Source organism: Diabrotica virgifera, chromosome 5 (genome assembly GCF_917563875.1).
Source record: "Diabrotica virgifera virgifera chromosome 5, PGI_DIABVI_V3a".
Lineage (NCBI taxonomy): Eukaryota > Metazoa > Arthropoda > Insecta > Coleoptera > Chrysomelidae > Diabrotica > Diabrotica virgifera.
In genome coordinates this window covers 247445763-247470810 of record NC_065447.1, presented here as the reverse complement: position 1 = coordinate 247470810, position 25048 = coordinate 247445763, and the positions used below count along the sequence as shown (strand labels likewise).

Genomic DNA, 25048 nt, shown 5'->3' with positions numbered 1-25048 from the left:
CAACCATCGGGCGATGCTAGGAATCTATTTCACTAATGCATCAACAGTTTACCCATCTAAACCGATATCATTTTGTACTCTGCACCGAGTATAGCTTGAAACAAAAGAAACACAGACGGTCGCGTTTTGATTAAATTCGAGTCTCTTACCATCGTCTGAGACCTGTTTCTAGGTCTACCCGTTATCAAAGAAGCAAGGATCGACACTCACTTCATGGTTTACCATCTGTTTACCAACCAGGTGCGTTTTTATTCAGTTCAGTCTTCTTACAATCCTCTTCGATAACGGGTAGACCTAGAAACAAGTGCAAAGACAAAAAGTAAGAGACTCGAGTTGAATCAAAACGCAACCGTCCATGTTTATTTTCTTGTATTTATGTTAAAAATCACTAATAAAAATCGTATTTCACCTAAAAAGCCTTTCTGCAGATAGTTTGCACAAATTTACGATTTTATTCATAGCTGATGCACTTTTAGATCAAGAAAAAAGTGGTTTTAATAAGCGTTTAAGTACAAAAATCTCTCAAATAGTGAATACGTCAGTTCTCATGTAATTCCTGCACCCATTATAAGATAGTTACAAATTAATAAAATCCATACGGTACGTTCAAAATGGATTTTACCGATAAGTCAACTGGTTCGCAACGAATAACATGCACTTTATTAATGTGAATCAAAGAAAAAAATGACACTGAGATTGATTAGAGCAAATATTACATACAGTAAGTATAAAATATAACCTAGGCAGCAAAAGGTGTGAGAGTGTTCTATATTAGGAACTATATTAAACAATGCGTGCAAGAGATTCTAGAGAATTCAAGTGAGTTGGCCTGTAAGTAAGTTGAATAAACCAGTCGTTGTTTCGAAATTATATATTTAGTTATCGAGAAAAATTATCTACATTAGGAGTTGAATCTTCTTTATTTCTTGGTTTCTTGACTCTTTAAAACGCTTTATGTCAGTTTTTTTATTAATTGTTGTGTTTGTGGCGTAATACTCTTATTATTTCACTGCTTTGTCATTTGACAACGTTATACCATCTTGGTAGAGAAGTTATATGTACATCAGGAGCCGATTCTTCTTGATTTCTTGCTGTCTTAACTCTATATCTCTTCCTGTCACTTTTTTTACATTTTGTTGTCTTTGTGGTGAAATACTCTTACTATTTCACTGATTTTGTCATTGAGCAACCTTATGCCATCTTAGTAGGGAAGTTATCTGCACATTAGGAGCTGAATCTTCTTTTTTTCATCAAAAATCATCTGATTTTTTGCTTTCTTAAATCTTTATATTTCTTTCTGTCAGTTTTTTTACTTTTTGTTGTGTTTGTGGCGAAATATTTCACTGTTTTTTAACATTGAACAACCTTATGCCATATTATTTTGTTTTCCTTATTAGTTCTACTTATGCAGGGAAGTTATTTGCACATAAGGAGCTGAATCTTCTTGATTTCTATAACTCTTTATATCTCTTGCTAACAGTTTTTTTAATTTTTGTTGTATTCATGGCAAAATATTCTTCTATTTCACTGTTTTTTTATCACTGAACAACATTATGTGATCTTATTTTCTTTTTCTTATTAATTCTTCTTACGTAGGGAAGTTATCTGTACATTAGGAGCTGAATCTTCTTTATGTCTTGCGTTCTTATCTTTTTATATCTATTCTTGTCAGTTTTTTTACTTTTAGTTCGGCGCCTGACAAAATACTCTTCTATTTCACTGTTTTCTTAACATTTAACAATATGTGATCTTATTTTCTTTTCGGTATATTTATACACCGGTTTATTTGTCGTCAGCGCCCTTCCGTAGGGATCTATAGGAAAGTATTACTGAGCCGTAAGTCCTTATCCTTTGCCGTACTGCTCCCCCATAGCACACACCCATCTATCAGTGTAACCTCGAGCTTATCTTTATGACGAACATAGTATAGTAATGTGTGGAAGGACTCACCGTAGAGTTCAGGGTTGACCTCGCCCATTTTCTGGTTTCCTGAGAGTGGTTTGTTGTTCTGCTATTTGTTATTGGGATTTTATCTATTAATTTTCATTTGCATGTCGTTTGTTAGGAGTTTACAGGATTTTATGTGTTATTTAAACTTCTGTACACCTCTATTTCTTTGTAGGTGATGTGGGAATACAGTTCCTTTCGCGTAGAACATTGTGTTTTCTCTTTGTCTCGGCAACATAATGCTAATTTAAAAAAATTTGTTTAAAAAAACAAAAAACAATGTATAAATTGATGTTTGAAGTTTCATCTGGTTTATTCTACGTATTTACAGAGAACAGAATCAAGAAACTCAACGTTTTTTTGATTCTGGTCTCCGGGCCGCAGTACAAGACTGATCAATTATTAGAAAAAAAGGCAAAATGTTATTTGTACTGTACAAAAAGGTTAATGCAACTTTAATATAGTGCTATATGGAACACAATCATACGTTAAATTATATATCATCCATTCATAAATTAGTGAACTTGGCCAAAATTGTGGAATTAGAATAGTTATATATGATTACTGTGAGTGTTAATGGCAACAGTTAATACTAGAAAAAAAAAGTGATTAATTACTAAAATACTGTGGCGAAAGTTTCGCAAAAACACTTATTGCCTTCATCAGACACCTCTATGTTTCTACATACTTAAAATACACTTAAAAATGGATATTTTAGTTCAAATTTCAAAAATATATTTTTTAATATTACACGGGAAACTAAATGAACTCACGACAGATGTTTCAATGATAGCAAACTTCGCTAAAATGAACTTTTAATATATTTGATGCTATTTTTTGCTTTAATTGTTTCGACATATTACTATCAATGATAATTTCACTGTCGACACTTCAAAAGGTGGGCTATTTTTTTTTATTAAAAAATTGTTGAAAAATTATAAAAATTCAATTTTTTTTATCTTTTGCGTTGCTATATCTCTTCAGATATTTTAAAAAAATTTTGTGAAGACAAAAAAGTTTTGCAATTAAATTTTCTATAAGTTAGAATTTATTGCAAATTGAAAAATTAATTATTACTGTAAAATTAACAAAAACCATAAAAAAGGGTCAAAAATCAATATTTTTCAATAATATTATTTCAGGTACCTATTTAAAATCTACAAAGATGCTACAAACTTTACCCAGAAAATCTTTTTAATATATAAAAACAATACAGAATTTTCAGTAGTAATTGCACAAGAGCTCTAAAATTATTGAATTTTTCCCGAGTGACACTTTGACAGTTTTAATTTATGTCTTAAATTATGTCTTAAGTGTCACGAGGGCAAAAATTCTATATTAATTTTAGAGATCGAGTTCAATTTGTTGCGATTATTTCATGAATAAAACTGTTCAACACCAAAATGTTATTGTAATTTATTTATGTAAGTACAAATTAGTACAATTAAACACACAGTTGTTATAAATATTAATTTGACGGTTGAAAGTCATCACTTTGATAATTTTTAAAACATTAATTGTCATTAATGTCACTGAATGTATTTTTTCGTAGAAACGATGGGCATATGACGTAATATACTTGACGACGGGAAATTATCAAAAATTATCGATTTTATTTAGATTTATGTAGTTTTCTATTGGTCAGAATCTCCTATGAATGAAATAATCAGCACAATAGACCTAGTAGTTTTTTTCAAAATAATTTTGCAACCTACATTTTTTTATTAATTTTCAAAATTATGCAGAGCCAACAAAAAAATACTTGAAATATTTTTTACATATATAAAATGGCATTAAGGCTTTCAAATAAAATTCAAGTCACTGAAATCCGTTAAATAGGAGAGCCTATGGAATTTTTAAACTGGACAATTGTTAACCTAATAAACTAAATAAACAAATAGATTAACTTTTATTTAAAATTTTAATATTTAAAAAATTAAAGACTTATTATTATATTTATTTACATTAATCGATAAAAAAAATAATACAGTTAACAAAAAAATTAAAAATAACGTGATTTTGCAAGGTAACATTCATCTATGCGAAAAAACATGAAAAATAAATGACCTTTTATATGTAAAAAATTTTTTAAGTATTTAAAACGTTTTTTGTTGGATCTGCATAATTTTGAAAATTAATAGCTTTTTCTAAAAAACTTGGATTGAAAAATTTTTTGCGAAAAGAATTTGATTAACTACGCCGAAATTGAAATTGTGTGGTGTTTTTATGTTAAAAATATGTTCTGGACAAATTTTGAATATTCTATGATACTTCTAAATACCTGAAAAAAAAAATATTGAAAAAACATCGATTTTTGACCCTTTTTGGTTTTTGATAATTTTGCAATAATACTTAATATTATTATTGTAGAAAATATTGTATTCTTTACAATTCTTGTAGAAAATTTAATTGCTAAACTATTTTGTTTTCATAAAATTTTTCTAGAATACATAGCTTCCGAAAAGGGAGAAAAAATGGAATTTTTCTAATTTTTTCACAATTCGTTTAACAAAAAATTTAGCCCACCTTTTGAAGTGTTCGCATAGTGAAATTATTGTTCCTAATAATATTTCGAAGCGGTTAAATACTGTAAAATTTACTCAAATGAGGCTGTTTTAGAACATATACCTTGGTTTATAGTGCTCACGAAACATCTATAATTTAACAGTCAAAAGATCCATAATATCAAGTCAAAATAGTTCACTTATTAGAAAAAAACACAACAACTATCGTAAAACTCATTAAAAATTCACGGATACACCTCTTTAAACTGTCAGAAAATACCTTTATTCCGAATTATTATAGCAGAGTAAACATAGAAGTGTCTTGTGAAGATACAAAGTTTGTTTTGAACAACCGCCACCAGTTGGCGCTGCTAGAGCGCCACCATTCTAACATCGAGACGGGGTTCGAAGAAATAAAAAATAGTTTTTGAGTTCGTATAAATATATTTTGTTCCACATTGGCGCAAGTCAACAAAACAACATACAAAAAATATACTATAGAAAGGTATATAAAACTACTTAAAAAACGAGTCTCGGACTATCACAATAGATTTTTGGCGGGAGAAACAAACGATTTGTATATTTTAGACTGTGAGTGTCTCTTAAATAGCGAATTGTCTGGTGAATGGACGTTTTTAAAGTAATTTGTGGGTAAGTAACAGGATTATTCGAAATTGACATGTAAAGATAATATTGTCCCCCAATTATTATACTCATGGAGTCAAAAACACATGAAGAAGTTGAGTAGCCTTCTTGTGTAATTACTAGCAATAGATTTTTATGCTGAAAAAGGCCTCAAATGCCTAAAGACTAAAACCTAGAGTCTCTAACAGCTTATTGTTGGTAACGAGATTGCTAAAAGTCTTGCCCAAGAAGGAGGACTTTTTATAGGACCAAAATCTTGCCAAAAATGGGGAAAGGAACTTTATGCAATCTACGGAGAAAATATTTCAGACCAAATGCTTGTAAAAAGCATTTGATCTGAAATATTATCCTAGTAAAAAGTCCTGATTAGATAGTGCAAATATACACTGTGCCCATGCAAAATGTGGTGAATATAAAAATAAGATGGAAAAAAGAAACAAAATATCGGAGACGAGAACAAACGTTTAATATACGCTAAATAATGAAACAGAAAAACTCCATTTAGGTTAAAATGACAGAGATAATGGATTAGAAGTAAGAATTAATTAGAAAGTCAGAAGTAATGTGACTTTCAGGATTCAGGATTAATTTGCAGGAAAATGATTTGAATATAAAACACCTGGAAATGGTCAAACAAAGTCAAGAAAACATGAAATTAAAAAAATATTAAATAAAGAATCTTCTTCCCCTGCTTCCCTTTATAAGCAATTTTGCTTGTTCATTAGCGAATTTACACCTCTATGGAAGGTTGTCACCCCCTTTTGCCAGACTATTTGCTTTTTGTACATGATAAATAAAACATTGCACGCAAAAAGGTCTGACAAAGATCATTGGAATATCTTTAACCTCAAAATCACCCATAATCCAATAAAAATACTTGCGCAGCGTATATTTCCTGGAGAGAGTAATAGAGGATTCCAAAAAAAACATGTTGGAACACAAAATGACAAGACTTTGTGAGGATGGTGCATATTGGTATATATAAAAAAAACTATCATTATGTTTCTAAATTTGTAGTAAAGTTTACTGGAAGAGGTGGATAGTTCAGAGGAGTTACGTAAAAAACAAGAGCAAAAGAAAGCAAGTCCCTAGGATACTATTCTGTGGTGGTAAAGTCTGTTACCACCACAGAAGATGATACAAAAAGTAGACCAAGACCGCAATAGACATTAATTCCGTTTAAAAGTCTGTCTTCGTTCACAATGTAACACGTTTCGGTCTAATTAGACCTCATCGTAGCATCGGAAAGAGAAATGCAGAATTCATAAGCAAACTTCTCATTTGACAGAGTGGTATTGTTATCTACTGTCTTCCATTTGAAGTCATCCTTTGGATAAATCCATATTGTTACATCGGCCCACAAACATTCATTACAAAATTATAACTTATTTGTTCTTCACGCCAAAAATATATTGTAACAAAAAACACTGAACTCCTATCTAAAGCTGAATGCCCAAAGTAGCCACATTTTGTAACTTTCCACTCTCATTAAAAAACCTCAGGGGGATATATTTTTTAAGAGCTAAATATCTTTATTTGACTAAAATAATCGAAATTTCACAATTATATTAAAAATAATTCACGGAATCGTCTGTAGATGTCGCTGGTAAGCTGGTATCACTGGTAGTTCCATTTCTAATGCAAAAATAGATCCCTACAAGGTTTTTTTGTAAGATGGAAGTGACCACTGCAGCTACTTTAATAAAACACTCAGTATATCCCATAAAAGTCACAATGAGAAAAAAATGCAACTTAAATGATTTCTTATTTACTAATAAACTTCAAAAACATCATTTTCAAATGCCGCATAAATATTTTGTCTATTCCGTATCGAACGAAGGAAAGAAGGAGGCGATATGGCATTAAAAATAACTTCAAAATAAATAAATAATTATGTAAAAATATAAAAAAATATGTATAAAATTTTTTAGACTAGCTAATCACGTGATGTGACGTTTAGTGAGGTACTACTCGTACTTAATGTACTGACTTAACTAAACCTAAGAATTGTCTTATTGCAAGGCAAAAATTACTACTAAACTAAAAGCGATATAGTACGTGTCTTTATGTCGTAAAATACGTCTAAATGTCTACCAAAGTTGTGGCGTTTTATGAAGTTGATGAAAATTATGAAAAAATTCAAACAAACTATCAGTACCTACCATGTAAATGGAATTTTTTCTACGTCGTACCGGCAAACCCATATAAATGCGAGAGGTACAAATCAAAGGAGAAGGAAACGCTACCTTCATAGCCAGGATGAAAATTACTACGAAAACTACCCGCCATGTACCATCCTATACACGGTGTCCCCGAAAATAGTGCGTTCCATAAAGGTATAGGTAGAAGGCATCATGTAGAGCAAAAAAGTCTTTGAAAAAACATTTTTTTCTAAATTCAACCGTTTGGCCAAAAAACAAAAATACATTTTGGTATGCAAATTGAAATCTGGCAACTACGTGCAATGCAAAAATCTAAAGATAGACAGTCACAATTCAAAAATAGTAGGTTTCTTTGTATGTTTACAGTTGTAGCGGGTAGTAAAGTAATAAATCATGTAGAAACCGAGATATCCCATTGCCGCACGTGCCTTTAACATTTACATTACCGTCTTCGTCCTCCACATCAAACAAAACAAGAATTTGTTTTGTTTGATTTTCAAACATGAGGGTATGGTTTGAAATCAATATTGCAAGCACATTTTTGTAATTTTTTAAACTATGGTACGTTATTTTATTTTTAAATTAAATAAGCTTATTAAGTACAATTATTCAAACAATATTAAAAAAAAAATCAAGGAAAAATACTGAAAAATAAGCCAACGGTGGCAAATTTTTACAGACACCTTCAAAAATGGATTTTGCGATGGACATCAGAACTCGTTACTGGATCATGTGAAACAAAAAATTCAAAAAGATTTTATTAGAATGAGTTTCTCGAGACAACGCTGTCAAGTTTTTTTATTTTTAACGATTTTTGAGTTTTTGGTATCACTCGGAAGTAAAAAAAAAACGAAATTCTTATATGATAATCAAAAATTCTTAGGTGCATTAATTGCGTTTTAGGAATTAAACCATAGATACTTAAGTAAAAGTTATAATCTGTGTAAAACTTAAAGCCCTAATCCAACACCTTCATTAATTCAGCTAATAGCAAATGCCACATTATTAAAGCAAGAAATAGTTCTTTTGCAGGTTGACCTACATTTCCGGTGTCAACAACCTTAAAATCACACCTCAAATAGTAAATAAACAAGGGGTTCGATTATATTAAATTTCCCAAGTCACAAACTAGTTCCTGTACAACGATGCCAGATTATTTAATTTTATGAAAATAAAAGTTCACTTATATGGAGAACAATGTAGTTTTTTTTGGAAACTAACTTTAGAACAAATGTTATAGGACTTTTTTGTTCTACATTGTGTATTATATCCATACCTTAAAGGAAAGCACTATTTTCGGAGACACCCTGTATAACTTTATACTCTACCACGTGGTAGAGTATAAAGTTATAAACATCATATTGTTGCTAATACACAAAAAGGTTTACTTGTGTAAAATTGTTACATTACTTTCCAATTACTCGTTCCAGGTTAACAATTGTTTGTTGCTGAACTATTTTTCATATTGTGCCGCGTTTTTAACATTCTAATCGTTTGAGAACATTTTGCGCTTAGGTACTAATTTTAATATTATTCGAATATGTATCACTGGTATATGTATGTTTGATGACCCCACCAACTCAGCTGTCTCTGTTCTCTGTTCTATAAACTCTAATGTGGATTGTATTTTCATTTCGGTCCGTATATGTGTTCCTTATTCTGAGTATTTTGGTAGCAACTATAACTCTTCTTAAAATCCTCATCTCTACAGCCTGTATTTTGATCTTCTGCCGTTTCGTTAGTACCCATGATTCGCTGCCAACAGTCACAACAGGTCTACAAACTGCTTTGAAAACTTTAATTTTTGTATCCCGTGATATTTCCTTTCTGCAGATAAATTTTTTGTCCATTGTAAGATCCAGTTCTAGCGATTTCTCTACTCTGCTATTGACTTCTGCTTCTATCCTGTTTCTCTATTTAAAGTTCTTCTCTTTTCTCTCCTATCTACGTAACTTCATCATTATCAATGGTCCTACAGTCCTATGAAAGAGCCTCGACCTTCTCAAGTCTATTACGCCAGTCAGTCCTATCCATTGCCAACCGTTGCCAGTTTGCTGCGCCTATTTTTCACCCATCCTCGTCTACACCATCACTCCATCTGAGTTTTGGCCTACCCCTATTTCTACTTCCCACAGGTTGTGACATAAGGATTCTTCTAGGAGGGTTGTTATGCTGTGATCTTGCTAGATGTCCTGCCCATCTTAGTCTCCCCACTCTTGTAAGAGATACTACGTCTTTTCCACCAAATATATGTTTATATCTGTGGTATACCTCGTAGTTGTATCTCCTCCTACAAACACCATTTTCACAGATGCCACCGAATATTCCTTTCAGGATCCTTCGTTCAAATATAAGCACAAGGTTTTCATCTGCCTTGGAGATGGTCCATGTCTGATCCATATGTCAACACTGGTTGTATAAGGGTTTTGTATATGGTTTTTTTTTGGCTTAAGTTTCTGCTTCTCATATGTCTACTCAGTCCAAAATAGCATTTGTTTAGCAACCGTGAATTGGCGATCTACATAACTTATGTTTTGCTATTATCTATCTTCATTCCGTTTCGATTAAGTACTTCTTTTCATATTTCCAAATTATTCTGAAGTTTTTTATCAGTTTTGACAAATAGCACCAGCTCATCAGCAAATACTCCTGCCAAGGTTTCTACTAAAATTAAAACAGCTTTCGATACCCTACATTCATAACAGTTTGTTCGAAATTGTTCATAAGTTCCATATCTCATATAACTCCAGTCTTTCATAGCCCGTTCAATTTCTTAATACATCAGCCCTCAAATTTTTCTTAATCAATCATTTATCGATATTTAAAACTATAATACATCCGCCAATGTTTATTATAATATATATTTGTCATTTATGTAAAACTGTTTGTTCATAATTAAATTTGTCTAAAACAAAAACAACCTAAAATCAGACCTTAACCTAAAATCAAGCGGCAACAAGGCACTTACAAAGTTGCCAAATTTAGAACGATTTCATTGAAAACTGGGATAAATTTTTAAGAATTTAATACCGCGCCCTTTTGTATACGTTACTTAAAGGTAGATAGATGAACATAGTCACAGAGATAAGTGTTTTCCATAAAATCTTCAGAAATACCGGATGTTACCGTTCTATAATCTTGGTAAGCGATACACTTGGAAAAAAATTCGGGACACCATTGGTGGGCCTCAAAATTTGCTCAAAACATCTTTCCCATTCTCGTCATAACCCTCCAAGCTCAAAAGTTCCATTTTTCCCTCAATTTTGCTAAATACTGTCGCCAACAAACTTCTTGCAGAAGTAGTTTGATTTCTTTAACTAATTATTTAAATCAGTTGTCTAAAAGACAGAGGGATATTGTTTTCCTTTATTTCCCAATCCCGTTGCTCAATAATAAATGTAGTTAACCTTTAACTACACGCGCTGGCGTATTTTGTACGCCAGATATAAGAATTCTACTGCAAATATGTTTAAAAATTTATTTTTGACTTTATTTATCTATCTAACCTATCACTGGAATGTGCTTTACAACTGGTTATAGTTTCGTTATATTCGGCGTTCTGGGAAGATCGTAATTTACAGTTTATTATTTGTTGTTTCCGGTGGTGGACAATATACGCCACAATTATAGTAATATAAGTAGTAATATAAGTAGGTACATCTTTTAATTGTTTTTTAGTCATTATGGCACAAAATATATTTTTCTTTATAAAAAATACTTTTTCTCATGTAAAGAATCACATTTCAAAAAAATTTATATTAGTAATTTTATTTACTATAGAATCAGATTCCAGTTATAAATCCCAATTGGCTTACTGAGAAGGAACTCCAAGTATTTGCTGATGCCGAATAAGGTTTATAACAAACAACTAAGTGTATTTTTTCAAAAAAAAAAAAAAATAAACAAATCCGCTGTTTTTAAGTGTATTTTCTTGTGGCGTATAAAGTACGCCACGCGTGTAGTTATGTTATAACTTGATGCGCGGGTAGTTAAAGGTTAAGTCAGGCGATAGTCTCTCTCCCATAGCACTACAGCTCAAATCGAGCCTTGGCCTCCTCCATACTGTACCCAACCTTGCCAGTTGAACGCCGATCTTCTCCAGACTCTCAGATCTAGGAGAAGATTCTTTTACGGAGGACTTTTCTTCCAAAGACTTCCAGCTTTCTTTTTGTATTCTTCATTATCAGCCATGTCTCGCATCCATTACACACTATTGGTCTGACAATAGTCAGACTTTTTTGTTTAACCAGATGGTCATTTAGAGGACAAAAAATTGAAACTATGTATGTTATCTCTAGTTAACATCAGGGCAGATCTTGCAGGGTGAAAATTGTAGTGTACCCTCAAAGCCCTGATAAGAAAAGATAGAATATACAAAAGGATGAGGTACTAGAGCAACTAATCTAATTCAAAAATACTATTATTCTAAAATACGTACATATTAGAGTGCCAAAAGACACTTTCTACATTAGAATATACTTTAACACATCACTGTCTATGTACAACGCAAAATTTGTTCGTTTTCTAAACGTATTTTTGCCTTGAAACATATATGGTAACCTAAAATTCATCGTAACATAGGTGCCTTCCTTCTTTCCTCTTAAATTTAGCAGAGCCTCTACCCGAAAGAAACAAAAACAACAAAAAGACTGAACATATATTTAGTACGTATAAAGAGTGTTGTCACAACCCGCATAAAAGTACACTCAATACTGATAAAAAAACTGCTAAATTTTGCGGATAACTATCTTATAGCACGCGTATTTTTCATATTAAATCTAATGTCGGTTATACTCGAAGCCCTAGAGGATTTTTAAATTAGTCAACAGTTTATAAATCGTAAATACTTTTCAATTATATTAACATATTTGCTGATAAGACTTTTCTATGCCGAAAAAAGGTATGCCGAGAAAAATGTTCACAAATACATAGAAAATTTTCACAAACACAAAGAGAATCAAACAAATAGTTATTTCCGTATTGTTCACTAATATTATATAGAAATCACTAAAGGAATCTGCATTTTTCACATGTACGAAAAATGTTTACAAATGCATAGAAAAGGTGCACATGTACATGGAAAACTATTTACAAGCAATTATTACATGAAAATGATCAAAAAAAGGAACATGAGTAAGTGTTCACAAACACAAAGGGAATCAAACAAGCCGTTATTATAGTATTGTCCACTAATACATAGAAAAAGTTTACCGAAGTCTACAGTTTTCACATGTGCTTGAAATAATGTTCACACACACATAGAAAATGTTCACATAAACATGGAAAAATGTTCACATGCGGTAATTATATGAAAAATGATCAAAAATACATGAAAAAATGTTCACAAAACATTTGAATTTCTGTATTGTCCACTAATACATAGAAAAAATATACATGAGTCAACATGTTTTACATGTACGTGGAAAAACAATCACACATACATAGAAAATGTTCAGATGCTCATGGAACAATGTTCTCAACTAGTTATTTCATGAAGAATGATTAAGAACATGAAAAAATTGTTTACAAACACAAAGGGAATCAAACAAGCAAGTATTTTAGTGCTGTACACTGATACGTAGAAACATTCTACAGGAGTCTACATTTTTAACATGTACGTGGAAAATGTTCGTAAATACATACATTACGTGGAAAAATGTTCACAAGCAGTTATTTTATGGAAAACAATTAAAAACTCATGAAAAAATTGTTCACAAGCACATAGGGAATAAAACCCTCAGTAGTATTTCAGTATTATCCTTTAATACATAGATATATGTATAATAAATAATACAAACTGTAGAAAAAGTCTACAGGGGTCTACATCTTTTATATGTGTGTGGGAAAAAGTTGACATTTTCATGGACAAATGTTCACAGGGGGTGATTTCATGGAAAATGATCAAAAACATATAAAAAAAAATGTTTACAAATATAAATAGATTCAAATACGCACGTATTATTTCAGTATTGTCTACTAGTGCATACAAAAAGTCTACAGCAACTTACAAAGATAAGATGTCAAAATATCAAAAGACACCTGACTTAACCTGTCAAAGAGCTATTTAAGCTGTTTTTTAAAACTAAATCTGAAAAAGTGTATGAACTATTGCATTTTTATCAGCGTGAATATAACATAAAACAGACTTCTTTTGTTGTTACATAATAGGAAAGCTGTTAATTTGGAAGGATACTGTCGTTATTTTAAAAATCCTCGTGGGTTTCACCGACGTTTACAACTAAATACCGATAAATATATCTGAAGACTGTAAAATTAGAGTAGATAAATAGTATATAGACCACATTGGTTCTCATAGGGACGAAAATCTGAAATAAAATAGAAAAAAGTAAAACAGTCAACTAACCTTGTCAGTTTTGGGTTTTAGGAGAGCGCACCCGCTCTCTGATAGGGATGTTCCCTAATTTGTCCCAATCGTCGCTGTTTCGCAGCCGCGGCTGCCGCACCTATACAGACCATCGTTTTCAATATTTAAATATGAATTAATTTGCGTGATACGCAATGCAGTCTCCCATTTCATGGAAAAAAATGTTTAAGAATAAGATAAAAGTCATTTTTTAGGACGTTTTCTTGTTGACGTTTCTCAAAAGATTCTTTTTTGCAAAATGAAAATTAAAGACAGTTAATAATAACCAACCGCATAACACAAACACTTGATTTATATCAACCGGTTGAACAGGCGGGATTTCGAAAAGGGTTTGGTACTAACGATCACTTACAAACCATCAGAACACTGGTAGAAAAAACCACAGAACATAATGCACCTTTACATATGGCATTTATTGACTTTCACAAGGCTTTCGATAGTATTGAAAACTGGTCCTTTTTGTCAGCCCTAAAAGATGCTCGAATAGACTCACGGTACACTTCTTCTTCTAAAAGTGCCTATCTTCTGGAGATGTTGGCGACCACATATTGGCAACCACTAACGATCACTTACAAACCATCAGAACACTGGTAGAAAAAACCACAGAACATAATGCACCTTTACATATGGCATTTATTGACTTTCACAAGGCTTTTGATAGTATTGAAACCTGGTCTTTTTGTCAGCCCTAAGGGATACTCGAATAGACTCACGGTACACTACACTCATTAAAAACATTTATGAGCAGGCCACATTCCACATCAAAATCAATGAAGACGAAAAAACCGAAAAAATACGCCTTGGTAAAGGTATTAGACAAGGTGATACTATTTCAAAGCTTTTTACCTTAGCATTGGAAAATGTATTCAAACGGCTCGACTGGACGAAAAAGGTCTAAACATTGATGGTGTACGTTCGAGTCATTAAACCAGCAGTCAAATAAAATAGGTCTCAAAATGAATCTTCAGAAAACAAAAATAATGAGCTAATCTTGTTACTGACGTCAGTTTTGAAAATGTAGACCACATATATCTTGGACATACTGCGTACTGCGATCAACTAAAATCTGCAGCTGTTCTCTGCTGTCCACAAGGAGTATTGTATGGTCTGCATATCTGAGATTATTCACTACTATTCCGTTAATTGATATTCCTTCAATGATGTCTTCTAGTGCCTCTTTAAACGTCTCTTCTGAGCACATATTAAAAAGTACATGAGGGGATAGTACACATCCTTGTCGTTCTTCTATTCTTACTGGAATCTCTTTGGTACTCATCTCATCTCACTGGGACCAACAGTAAAGGATAAATAACATGTGGCGACACGCTTCAATTACTATTTCACTATTTTTATCGGTACCAGATTAGCCGCCCTCTTTATGTCAACTTCTTAAAAACCACAGAAATGTTTTCAGTTTTTAAAACGCCAGATCTAATAGATTGTCGCCTGTCTGGCCATATGGTAGAACCACATGGTGACAGATTAGTGTTTGTGGTCTAGTTCAGTCGATACACAGCCTCCAGCCGGTTCACACAACCCAGCAGGCGTCGGTCGGTCATAAACCCCTCGCTGGGCAAAAGAATAACAAACCCTTATGAGATAAAAACAAAGCACGCCTTTTTTTACCAAAAATAAATAAATATATTATTGACAGTTGTTTGCATTTTATTAATATTATTTTATTTATGTGTTTCCGTGAACACCTCGGAACAAACAGAATATAACAAAACAAGAATCGACAATAAATTAGAAGAACTAATGTATGGAAAATCGAAAGAATCTTCGCAATAAAGTCATGAAAAACAAAAGATTTTTGACTGACAAAACAGAGTTCTATAGCCTATCGGAAAATACGAACTAAAGCAAAAACATCTGAAAAGCAATAAATTAATCAATCGATTGAAAAATCCTAAAGAAAACCAAAAAGTAGACTGATTCTCCTTCAATTCCCCGTTCAAAAACTATATGAAGCTCAAATTAATTGAAAAAGAAATGAAAAGGAAATATTTTACATAGAATGAGAACAATGACAAACATTAAAAATTTAATGTAATATACAGGGTGTTCCGTCAACAATATTCATTTATTTCCTTGTTCTGACTTTATATAACACCCTATATATTTGAAACAAAAATTGAAAAATGCGACTATAATTTTTCCACAATTTTTCTATATTTTTTTTCTGTATCTCCCCTGCCAACAAAAATATTAAGACCAGGGTATAATTAATCACTTTGTATATTACAAAAGTTCTTTTGAGTAACGTCAAGTGTTGAAAACGTCCCCAACCTACAATTCCCTACAAAACACTACTTTGTAGCTACTGAAAAACATATAAAGCTTCAAGATATATAATTTAACACTAATATTCTTAAAAAAATCGATACACCTACTTTGATCTACTAAATTGATAACTAAAAGAAAATCTTACTTTGAAATAAATATCTTAAAGTAAGAATATAAATGCTTTTTGTCTATACACAATTAAAAAAAAAGAATTTCGATATAAGCGGGTGAGTTGAAAAAAGTAAAAATTAAAAAAATATGTACAGAAAAATATAAAATATATTATTTAAATAACGGATATTTTTAAACATAAACTTAAAACAGTGAAAACAACTGACTATTGTTCTAACGAGAAGGGTAAAAGTGCCACTGGCCATCAGTATCATATGTTTGACGTAAGACAGGTTTGACGTCACCATTCAAGTTTCAAGTGTCATCTGTCTTGCGTTCTGTGACATCTGTCAATTTTTTTCAATATTTCTGCCATATATCGTAAGTTGCTGTTAATATTAAACAGAGAACAGTAGATTGAACAAAAACTCGATATAAGTAGAATATGTTTTATCTTCTGTGACACTGTAGTCACCGATAAGCGTAAAACTGTCTATACAGGTAACATTTGAAGCCACATCCTTTTTAAATAAGACTATTTTAATGCCACAATGAATTTGTCAGGTGTTTTCTTGTCAATTGTTCTTGATTTAGTGATTTAGAGGTAGTGTGTCATGCGTTATATGTAATTTTCAATTATCTTCCGTCTTTTTATTTCAACATTGTGTCAACTGTCATATTTTGACGTCGATTTTAAACAGAGAACAACATTTTATCTTATCTTAGATTATACTACTTTTTCTCTATTATTAATAAAGCAGTTTTGAGTGATATAAAAAAGTCCTTTGATATTGTTACGCTTTCTAGTAGAAGTATCTTATTCTTCAGAAGTAGCTACGATTATAATGATTTTTACCTTTGTAACTGTTGCTTTTTAAGCAGTCTACTAGAGGTAAAATGCAACCAGATGTTCAAATTAAGCATCATAATAGTTTTCTTCTTCCTTTGCTATGTTTTCTTTCCTTTATTCCTGCATTTGTCATTATATGACCTAGATATTGCTTCTCTTACATCATAACGTTATTTGACATTTGGTTACGTGTCATCTGTCACATGTTGCCACATCTTCAACTGTGGCTCTCTCTTCCATTGTTACTTTAATTCTTGTTAAGATTTGGTATACAATCTACCTCTTTTTCGTTTCTTGTATATTCTTGTATAGTGCAGTTTTGCTATAAAAAAAACCATAAAATCTATATTTTGACAACCTAGTGACCCTTTGACTCCTCCTGGTGAATAAGTAAGACCTGTAACGCGTCTGAAGCCTTGAAATAGTCTCACATAAAATATATATAAATTAAAATATACCTAAGTGCTATGACTTGCAAGATAAAAAAAAATTGAAAAGTAAAATCCTCTTTTTCCCAGATTGTCATGTACGCCGGGTACATTGACATCTGCCTAGCGGTTAAGTATCACAGAAATGTAAAAATATTGTAATAAAATAATTTGCGACTAATTACCATCGATTTTTTTCTATTTCTATCTTTAATGGTCTGAAATAGTACGAGAAATGTTTCAAAAAAGTCAAAATAGTAACTGAGTAGATTCGAGAAACCTACAAGGGGTCGTGGGAGTTCGAAAAACATTCAATTTTTTGCAGAAATTAAATATTTTCTATTATTATAGATACCCAAACCTACAAAAACTAAGCCCGTACACTTCCTTTTGGTTTTAATCGGTTTCTTGAATGTCCCATTAGTTTGTTATTCATGAAAATCAATACTTTGTCCGAAAACGCTACATTTTGACGTTTGACCGCTGCCAAATTTTGACATTTGACGTAACTTCTTTTGAAGTTAAATAGAACAACCTTAATTTATAAAAACTATTTTAATACTGGTTATAACAGTTTTATTATCGATATTCTGAAGATCAGGACACTCAATTAATTAAGACCAAAAAGAAGGAAGCCATATTTAGAACAATTTTGTTCTCTTGCCCCGAAAAAGAAAATAATGGTTGACATGATGGAATTTTTTTAAAAAATAAAGCTTTTCTGATATTGTATAATATCACTGGTAATTATTTTAAAGCTTTTATTAAAATATCCGGTCACTGGTAGTGTTAAAATAAAATTTTAATTTGATTTAAACATATTGCAAATGTACACGATTCTATGAAAATACTTTTTTCAGAAATATTCAAAGTGCAAAGCATCCATAAACATTCACAAGCGCAAAGCAAATGTTCACATGGAAATTGTTCATTATTATTAGGAAAAGTGTTCACAGGTTCTAGGAAGATGTTCAAAAGCAATTATTTCACGGAAAATGTTTACAAATGCATTAACATTAAATCATGTTCACAAGAACATAGAAATGCTTAAGCAACAAGTTAATTGTCCAGAAGCACTTATTGCATGGAAATTTTCCACAAATGTATGAAAAATGGTCATATATAAACAAAAAGTCACAGGTACATGAAAAAGCAAGTAAAGTACAAGTGAATTTTTAGATAACTGATTACAAATGCACGAAAGAAATCTTTATGAACACATGGAAAATATTCACAAGCAGTTATTACATGGACACCAATGAGTTCATGGAAAATGTTCACAAACACATTAAGACATAATATTTAAACATAGAAATGCATAAGCACCCAGCTAATTGTTCACAAGCACTTATTATAAGTAAATTGTCGAAAAATGTATGAAAAATGATAACGTATACATATTACATATATATTCATAGAAATATTGAAAAACTTTGCAAGTAATTATGTCATGGAAAAGGTTCACAAACAAATTGAAAAATGTTCACAAGCACTGTACATATACAAGCAGAAGTGACCTTTTTTGCAGACTATAGTTGCGTTCGCGCTAACCTGAAATTGTCAGAAAATTTGATAAATTGTCAGAAAACGCATGCGTACTTTAAAATAATATAAATAATATCGTTACTAAATAAATATACAAGGTATATTTACCTAGTATAATTTAATAATTAGTTATTACAATTAATTAAAAGTAAATATACCTTGTATATTTATCTATATTAACGGTATTATTTATATTAAGTGAGGTTAGAAATTGTCGGCGACAATTTGTCCACTGCACCCGCGAACGCAAATAATAATTTCAAATTAATTGATCACAGATACATGGATAAATGTTCACAATATACATAGAAATGTGTTCATAAGCAGCTATTGCATGGAAAACATTCATAAATGCATGGAAAATGTTCAGCAGCAGATGACAAATTCTTAAGTGTGTGTGATATTTTTTATAATCAGGTATTTGGTGGCAAATGTTCATAAATGCAAGAACAATGTCCATAAACGCATGGAGAATTCACAAGAGTATCAACTATTGTTCAGAAAAGGTTAACTCAAGAGGTTCTTACATGAAAACAGTCAATTGTAGAAATGTATTTGGTGAACCTAACATAGTAATATGAAAAGAAGTTTCGTCTTTCTTCCTGTACGTTTGCCTAATCGATATATTTATCTAAAAAGCATTGTCTCATTAAGTATCTTATCCTTCATTCCAAATGGCACTCGATAAAAAATTCCAATCATGTCAATTCCATTTTCCATACCATTAAATAAAAAAATTTTTTCGATGGACATCAAACTTTTAAAAATCTACCAATAACAAATAGCTAAGTATTCTTAAAAAGGCCATGCATACTATATTTCCTGGTTCGCCTGATCCAAATCTCCTAAATCGTAAAAAGATACTCATTTTATAAGGGTTTTAATACAACGGAGCTCAATTTAACAAAAGTTGAAGACAAATATGTCGATGATATACTGAAACTATGTGTATTCGAATAAGAAATTGTTGAAATAGTAACCTTTAAGCTTCTATATTCTATAAGGTTTAAGAAACCTTAAGGGAAAAGGCATGTATTCATTTTTTTCGAATCCTGAGAAAACTAATAAGTACTTTTGAAAAATTTAAAAGCAGAATTAAAGACTATGTTATTACCGAGGGCCGAAAGTCCCTTAAAATAAATAAAAAGTTTCTTTTGAATAAAATATTTGCAATTAAAAATCACACTAAAAATTTCCCTTTTATTTTCACCACTGTAACTTATTAAAATAAACATTATAGAAGTTTTCAGGGACTTTCCACCCTCCGTAATAATGTAATCTTTCATTCTACATTTAAATTTTTCAAAAATACTTGTTACTTTTCTCATGATTCGAAAAAAATGAATCCATTTAAAACACATTGAACATTTTGACTGACGACATTTTGTGCCTATGCCTTTAAAGCTTAATATACTTCTTAAGTTTGAAAAATGGATATACTTGTCCATGACTGCTTATATATAGATAACCTATAGCACACGCAAGTTTTGACTTACGTCACGTCGTATTTCAACAGCACCATATATTTTACAAATCAATTTCTAAACCATGAGCCACATTTCATTTGATTGTCAATTGCCATTACTGACATTAATGACGTAATTATACGACACAACTTAAGTTGGCTGGCCTGAAAAGTTTGAATTTTCGGCAAAATTGCATAATTTGACAAAATTTTTCCTGTTGATCACAATCACAATCCAAAATTGTGATTCATTTATTGCAAATTTTGAATCATTTCCGCATACTGCCTTGTATATTTCAAAGCAATATTTAAACAATCCAAATTTTATTGGACGGTCATTGCTGAAGGACGCTAGTGTACGTCAAAATTTAAGTAGGCTATCTTGAAAAGTTGGCATTTGTCATACTATATCAGTGATTTCTGTAGCCTAACGTCAAAATTTAAGTTGGCTATCGTGAAAAGTTGTCATTTGTCATACCATATTAGTGATTACTGTAGCCTCACGTCAAAATTTAAGTTGGCTATCCTGAAAAGTTGTCAATTGTCATAACATATTAGTGAAACAGATATATCTTTGAAACCTGGACTGAAATATAGAAATTTGATCAGGCGAAACAGGAAATTTCGAATGGTAAGCAACTCTTCTTTCATCTTCGATTACACAGCCCCTTCAACTGATTCTAAGTACTAATAAAGAAAGTACGACCCGCCAAAATTATAAAAAAAAATTAGCGGGCGAACAACCCACCCGAATGATCAGCAGTGGTGTATTCCGTTAAGAGGGGGGACGCTGCAAGGGCGGCGTAATTCGTGTAGTCTGCATAGGGGGCGTAGATGAGTCCGTGCGGGTCCCCGGGCGAGAGGAGCGATCCGGGTGGCGCAGAGCCGTTCAGGATGGAGGCTGCCGTCGTGGGCACCGACATTCTGGGTGAGAGAATGAGGGGAGCGCCCAAGGGTGCTGTGGGAGTCCTCAACGAAGTGGTGAGGCCGGGCATGGCGGGCGAGAGAAGGCGCTGGGTTTCGACGGCCGATGCCGCTAACCGCCTCCATTCTTCATCGCAGGCTGGAATCAAAAATTCTACTAACATATTAGTATACTGTCAACGACATCAAGACTGTTAAATATACAGTGAGCACGTAAAGGTTGGAATTAATTTATTTTTTCGTGGATGGGCGATTTTGGAAATAAATCCCAAAACAGGTCGATTTTATTTTTAAATATTATGATGATTTTTTAATAAGAATAGGGGTCGTGTGATAGCTCATTTGAAAGGATATTCAATTCGCTATTCAATAATATAAGCATTAACATTATTATTTATACAGGGTGCCAAAAAAAAAAATTTAATTAACTTCATTGACACAAAAAGAAGAATTTATGTAATTTATTTAATTCAAAATTCATTTTACTGTAAGAAAACAGAAAAACGTACTCACTGTACATATACAGGGTGTTTCATTGAGAAAGTAACATACGTTGACTGTAGAAAGAGGACACTTAGGCGGTCTCAAAAATACCATACTTAATGGGTCTTACTCCATTAATAACAGAGATACTGGGTGTTTTATCTATTTTGCCATTTTCTTATTTGGTTCATAACTTTTTAACCACACCGTATATTTATTTTATATTTGGCACGCAAATATCCTTTAAGGTGTACAATAAATTAATTTATTTACAAATGTAAAAAATCCAGGCCTGGATTAAAAATATTAGAAAAATGTTCCGACCCAAAAACAACACCCTGTACATTAATTTTTTTAAAATGGATTTTTTAGTTGAAAAGAGGATGAAAAACTAAATTTAGTGGTATACTTTGAATTTTCGGCAAAATGATTTTTCTGGTCAAATTTTGAATTTGAATTCTGAAATTATGTGAATTGCGAGAGCTCTAAGTAGAAAAAAAAATTAAATACAACTTACAACTTGTTAACCGCACTGTATATTTATTTTATATTTAACACGCGAATATTCTTTCAGGTGTCCAATTAATTATTTTATTTACAATTATAAAAAATCCAGGTCTGGATTAAAAAATATTGTAAAAATGTTCCAACCCCAAAAAACATTCTGTATATTAAATTTTTTAAAATGGATTTTTTAGTTGAAAAGAGGATGAAAAACTAAATTTAGTGGTATACTTTGAATTTTCGGCAAAATTTTTCTGGTCAAATTTTGAATTTGAATTCTGAAATTATGTATGTGAATTGCGAGAGCACTAAGTAGAAAAAAAATTAAATACAACTTACAACTTGTTAACCGCACTGTATATTTATTTTATATTTAACACGCGAATATTCTTTCAGGTGTCCAATCAATTATTTTATTTACAATTATAAAAAATCCAGGTCAGGATTAAAAAATATTGTAAAAATTTTCCAACCCCAAAAAACACCCTGTATATTAAATTTTTTTAAAATGGATTTTGCATTTGAAAATAGGATGAAAAACTAAATTTACTGGTATACTTTGAATTTTCGGCAAAATGATTTTTCTGATAAAATTTTGAATTTGAATTCTGAAATTATGTCAATTGCGAGAGCTTGCTCTAAGTAGAAAAAATTAAAATGCGACTTAATTTTAACCAATACCATTATTTAATCTAAATTGGTAAAATGTAAAAACATTTCAGTGTTTTTATATTATCTGTGACAAATAGTTTATGGCGAATATTCATCTTTAAATAATGAATAAATAATAAAGAGTCAATAAAAAATACATCACTTTAATCAACAAAGTATCTAAAAATTATAACAAAACAGAGAAAATTTGCAGCATAACTATTCAAAACTAAAGTACTTATTCAAAATTACCACCATCAAAAATTACTGTTATGTGTCAAAATGTTAATATTTTACCAATTTAGATTAAATAATGGTATTAATTAACATTAAATCATATTTTAATTTTTTTTACTTTGAGCTTCGCAATTCACATAATTTCATAATTCAAATTCAAAATTTTACCAGAAAAATTATTTTGCCGAAAATTCAAAGTATACCATTAAATTTAGTTTTTCATCCTCTTTTCAAATGCAAAATCCATTTTAAAAAAATTTAATATACAGGGTGTTTTTTTGGGTCGGAACATTTATACAATATTTCTTAATGCGGACCTGGATTTTTTTATTTGTAAATAAATTAATTGATTGGACACCTAAAAGAATATTCGCGTGTTAAATATAAAATGAATATACAGTGCGGTTGACAAGTTGTAAGCTGTATTTCAATTTTTTTCTACTTAGAGCTCTCGAAATTCACATAATTTGAGAATTTAAATTCAAAATTTGACCAGAAAAATCATTTTGCCAAAAATTCAAAGTATACCACTAAATATAGTTTTTCATTATCTTTTCAAATGAAAAATCCATTTTAAAAAAATTGAATGTACAGGGTGTTGTTTTTGGGTTGGAATATTTTTCCAATTTTTTTTAATCCGGACCTGGATTTTTTACAATTGTAAATAAACTAATTTATTGTACACCTTAAACGATATTTGCGTGCCAAATATAAAATAAATATACAGTGTGGTTAAAAAGTTATGAACCAATTAAGAAAATGGCAAAATAGATAAAACACTCAGTATCTTTGTTATTAATAGAGTAAGACCCATTAAGTATGGTATTTTTGAGACCGCCTAAGTGTCCTCTTTCTGTAGTTAACGTATGTTACTTTCCCAATGAAACACCCTGTATACAATATTTTGTAAAAAAAATAATAAATTTTTATTATTGTTTGGTCTCTCTAAGATAAAATCGGTGTCTTTGTATAGGGCTTTTCATTCACAATCATTTGTTTCGAGCTTCTGTCATATGTCATATAATCCGTGTACATTAATATTATACACAGATCATACAACATATGACAGAAGCTCGAAACAAATGACAATCGATGAAAAGCCCTATGAGAGACGTTCATTGATTGAGTTTTTTAGGACGTTCATAATTTGATTATCTAAAGCCACTTCTTGTACGTGAGTACTTCTTACTCAATTATGACATATTCTCGTCATATTTGCATATTTTCCTTCTCTCTCTTTTCTTCTTCATAAGGATGTAGCGGCGTCATGTAATTTGTTACCAATTTCTGTCCAATTATCTCTCCTGTACGCGTTGTTTTGCTTCGGAGAATTAAAACAACGACCGTCAGGTCTTTTACCTGGTCCGACCATCGTACTGGTGATTTTCATCTAAATCTTTTGCCCGCTACGTTGCCTTCAACTATCAATCGTTCCATGCCTTCTCTTCTTCTAATTATATGTCCAAAATATCTCAGTATATTTTGGTTGATAGAGGCCATTCCACGAACATACGCCTGTTTTGGATTACTTGGACAACGAATATTTTACTGTGCAACATAAGAAGTACGAAAGTAAATGGCTCTAATAATTATTCCAATAAACAACAATGTAATTTGCAATTTACTTTCGTTCTTCTTATTTTGCACAGTAAAATATTCGTTGTCGAAGTAATCCAAAACAGGCGTATGTTCGTGGAATAGGGTATAGTTGTGGTGAGTAAGTTTTTGTTAAGTTCTTCTAGTATTGAATAATTTGTGCGATGTGCAGTCTATGGTATGCGCATCATTCTGCAGTAGTTTTACAGTTACATTTCTTGTTTGAAACATTTTTTTTACGACGGCGTAAAGATTTTTTTGTAAATCGATGTTTTCCTTTTTCCTCCTACGATGGGGGTTTATAGGTAAGACCGAGGTAGAAGTG

The 25048-nt window shown here is 31.4% G+C and overlaps 1 protein-coding gene across 3 annotated transcripts in view; it reads right to left on the bottom strand.

Annotated features, from left to right (window-relative positions):
* Positions 1–25048, bottom strand: part of LOC126884774 (protein held out wings) — a 383705-nt gene that overhangs the window by 16997 nt on the left and 341660 nt on the right. For 2 of the 3 annotated variants that reach the window (XM_050650997.1, XM_050650999.1), the window contains exons 6-7: positions 21077–21406; positions 13623–13722 (exon numbers count right to left, since the gene is read on the bottom strand). In XM_050650997.1, coding sequence (XP_050506954.1) covers positions 13640–13722; positions 21077–21406 — 413 coding nt within the window. In that variant the 3' untranslated portion in view covers positions 13623–13639. Of the gene's footprint in view, positions 1–4875; positions 13585–13622; positions 13723–21076; positions 21407–25048 lie in introns of those variants that run through there. The other variant, XM_050650998.1, reaches the window with a different exon arrangement.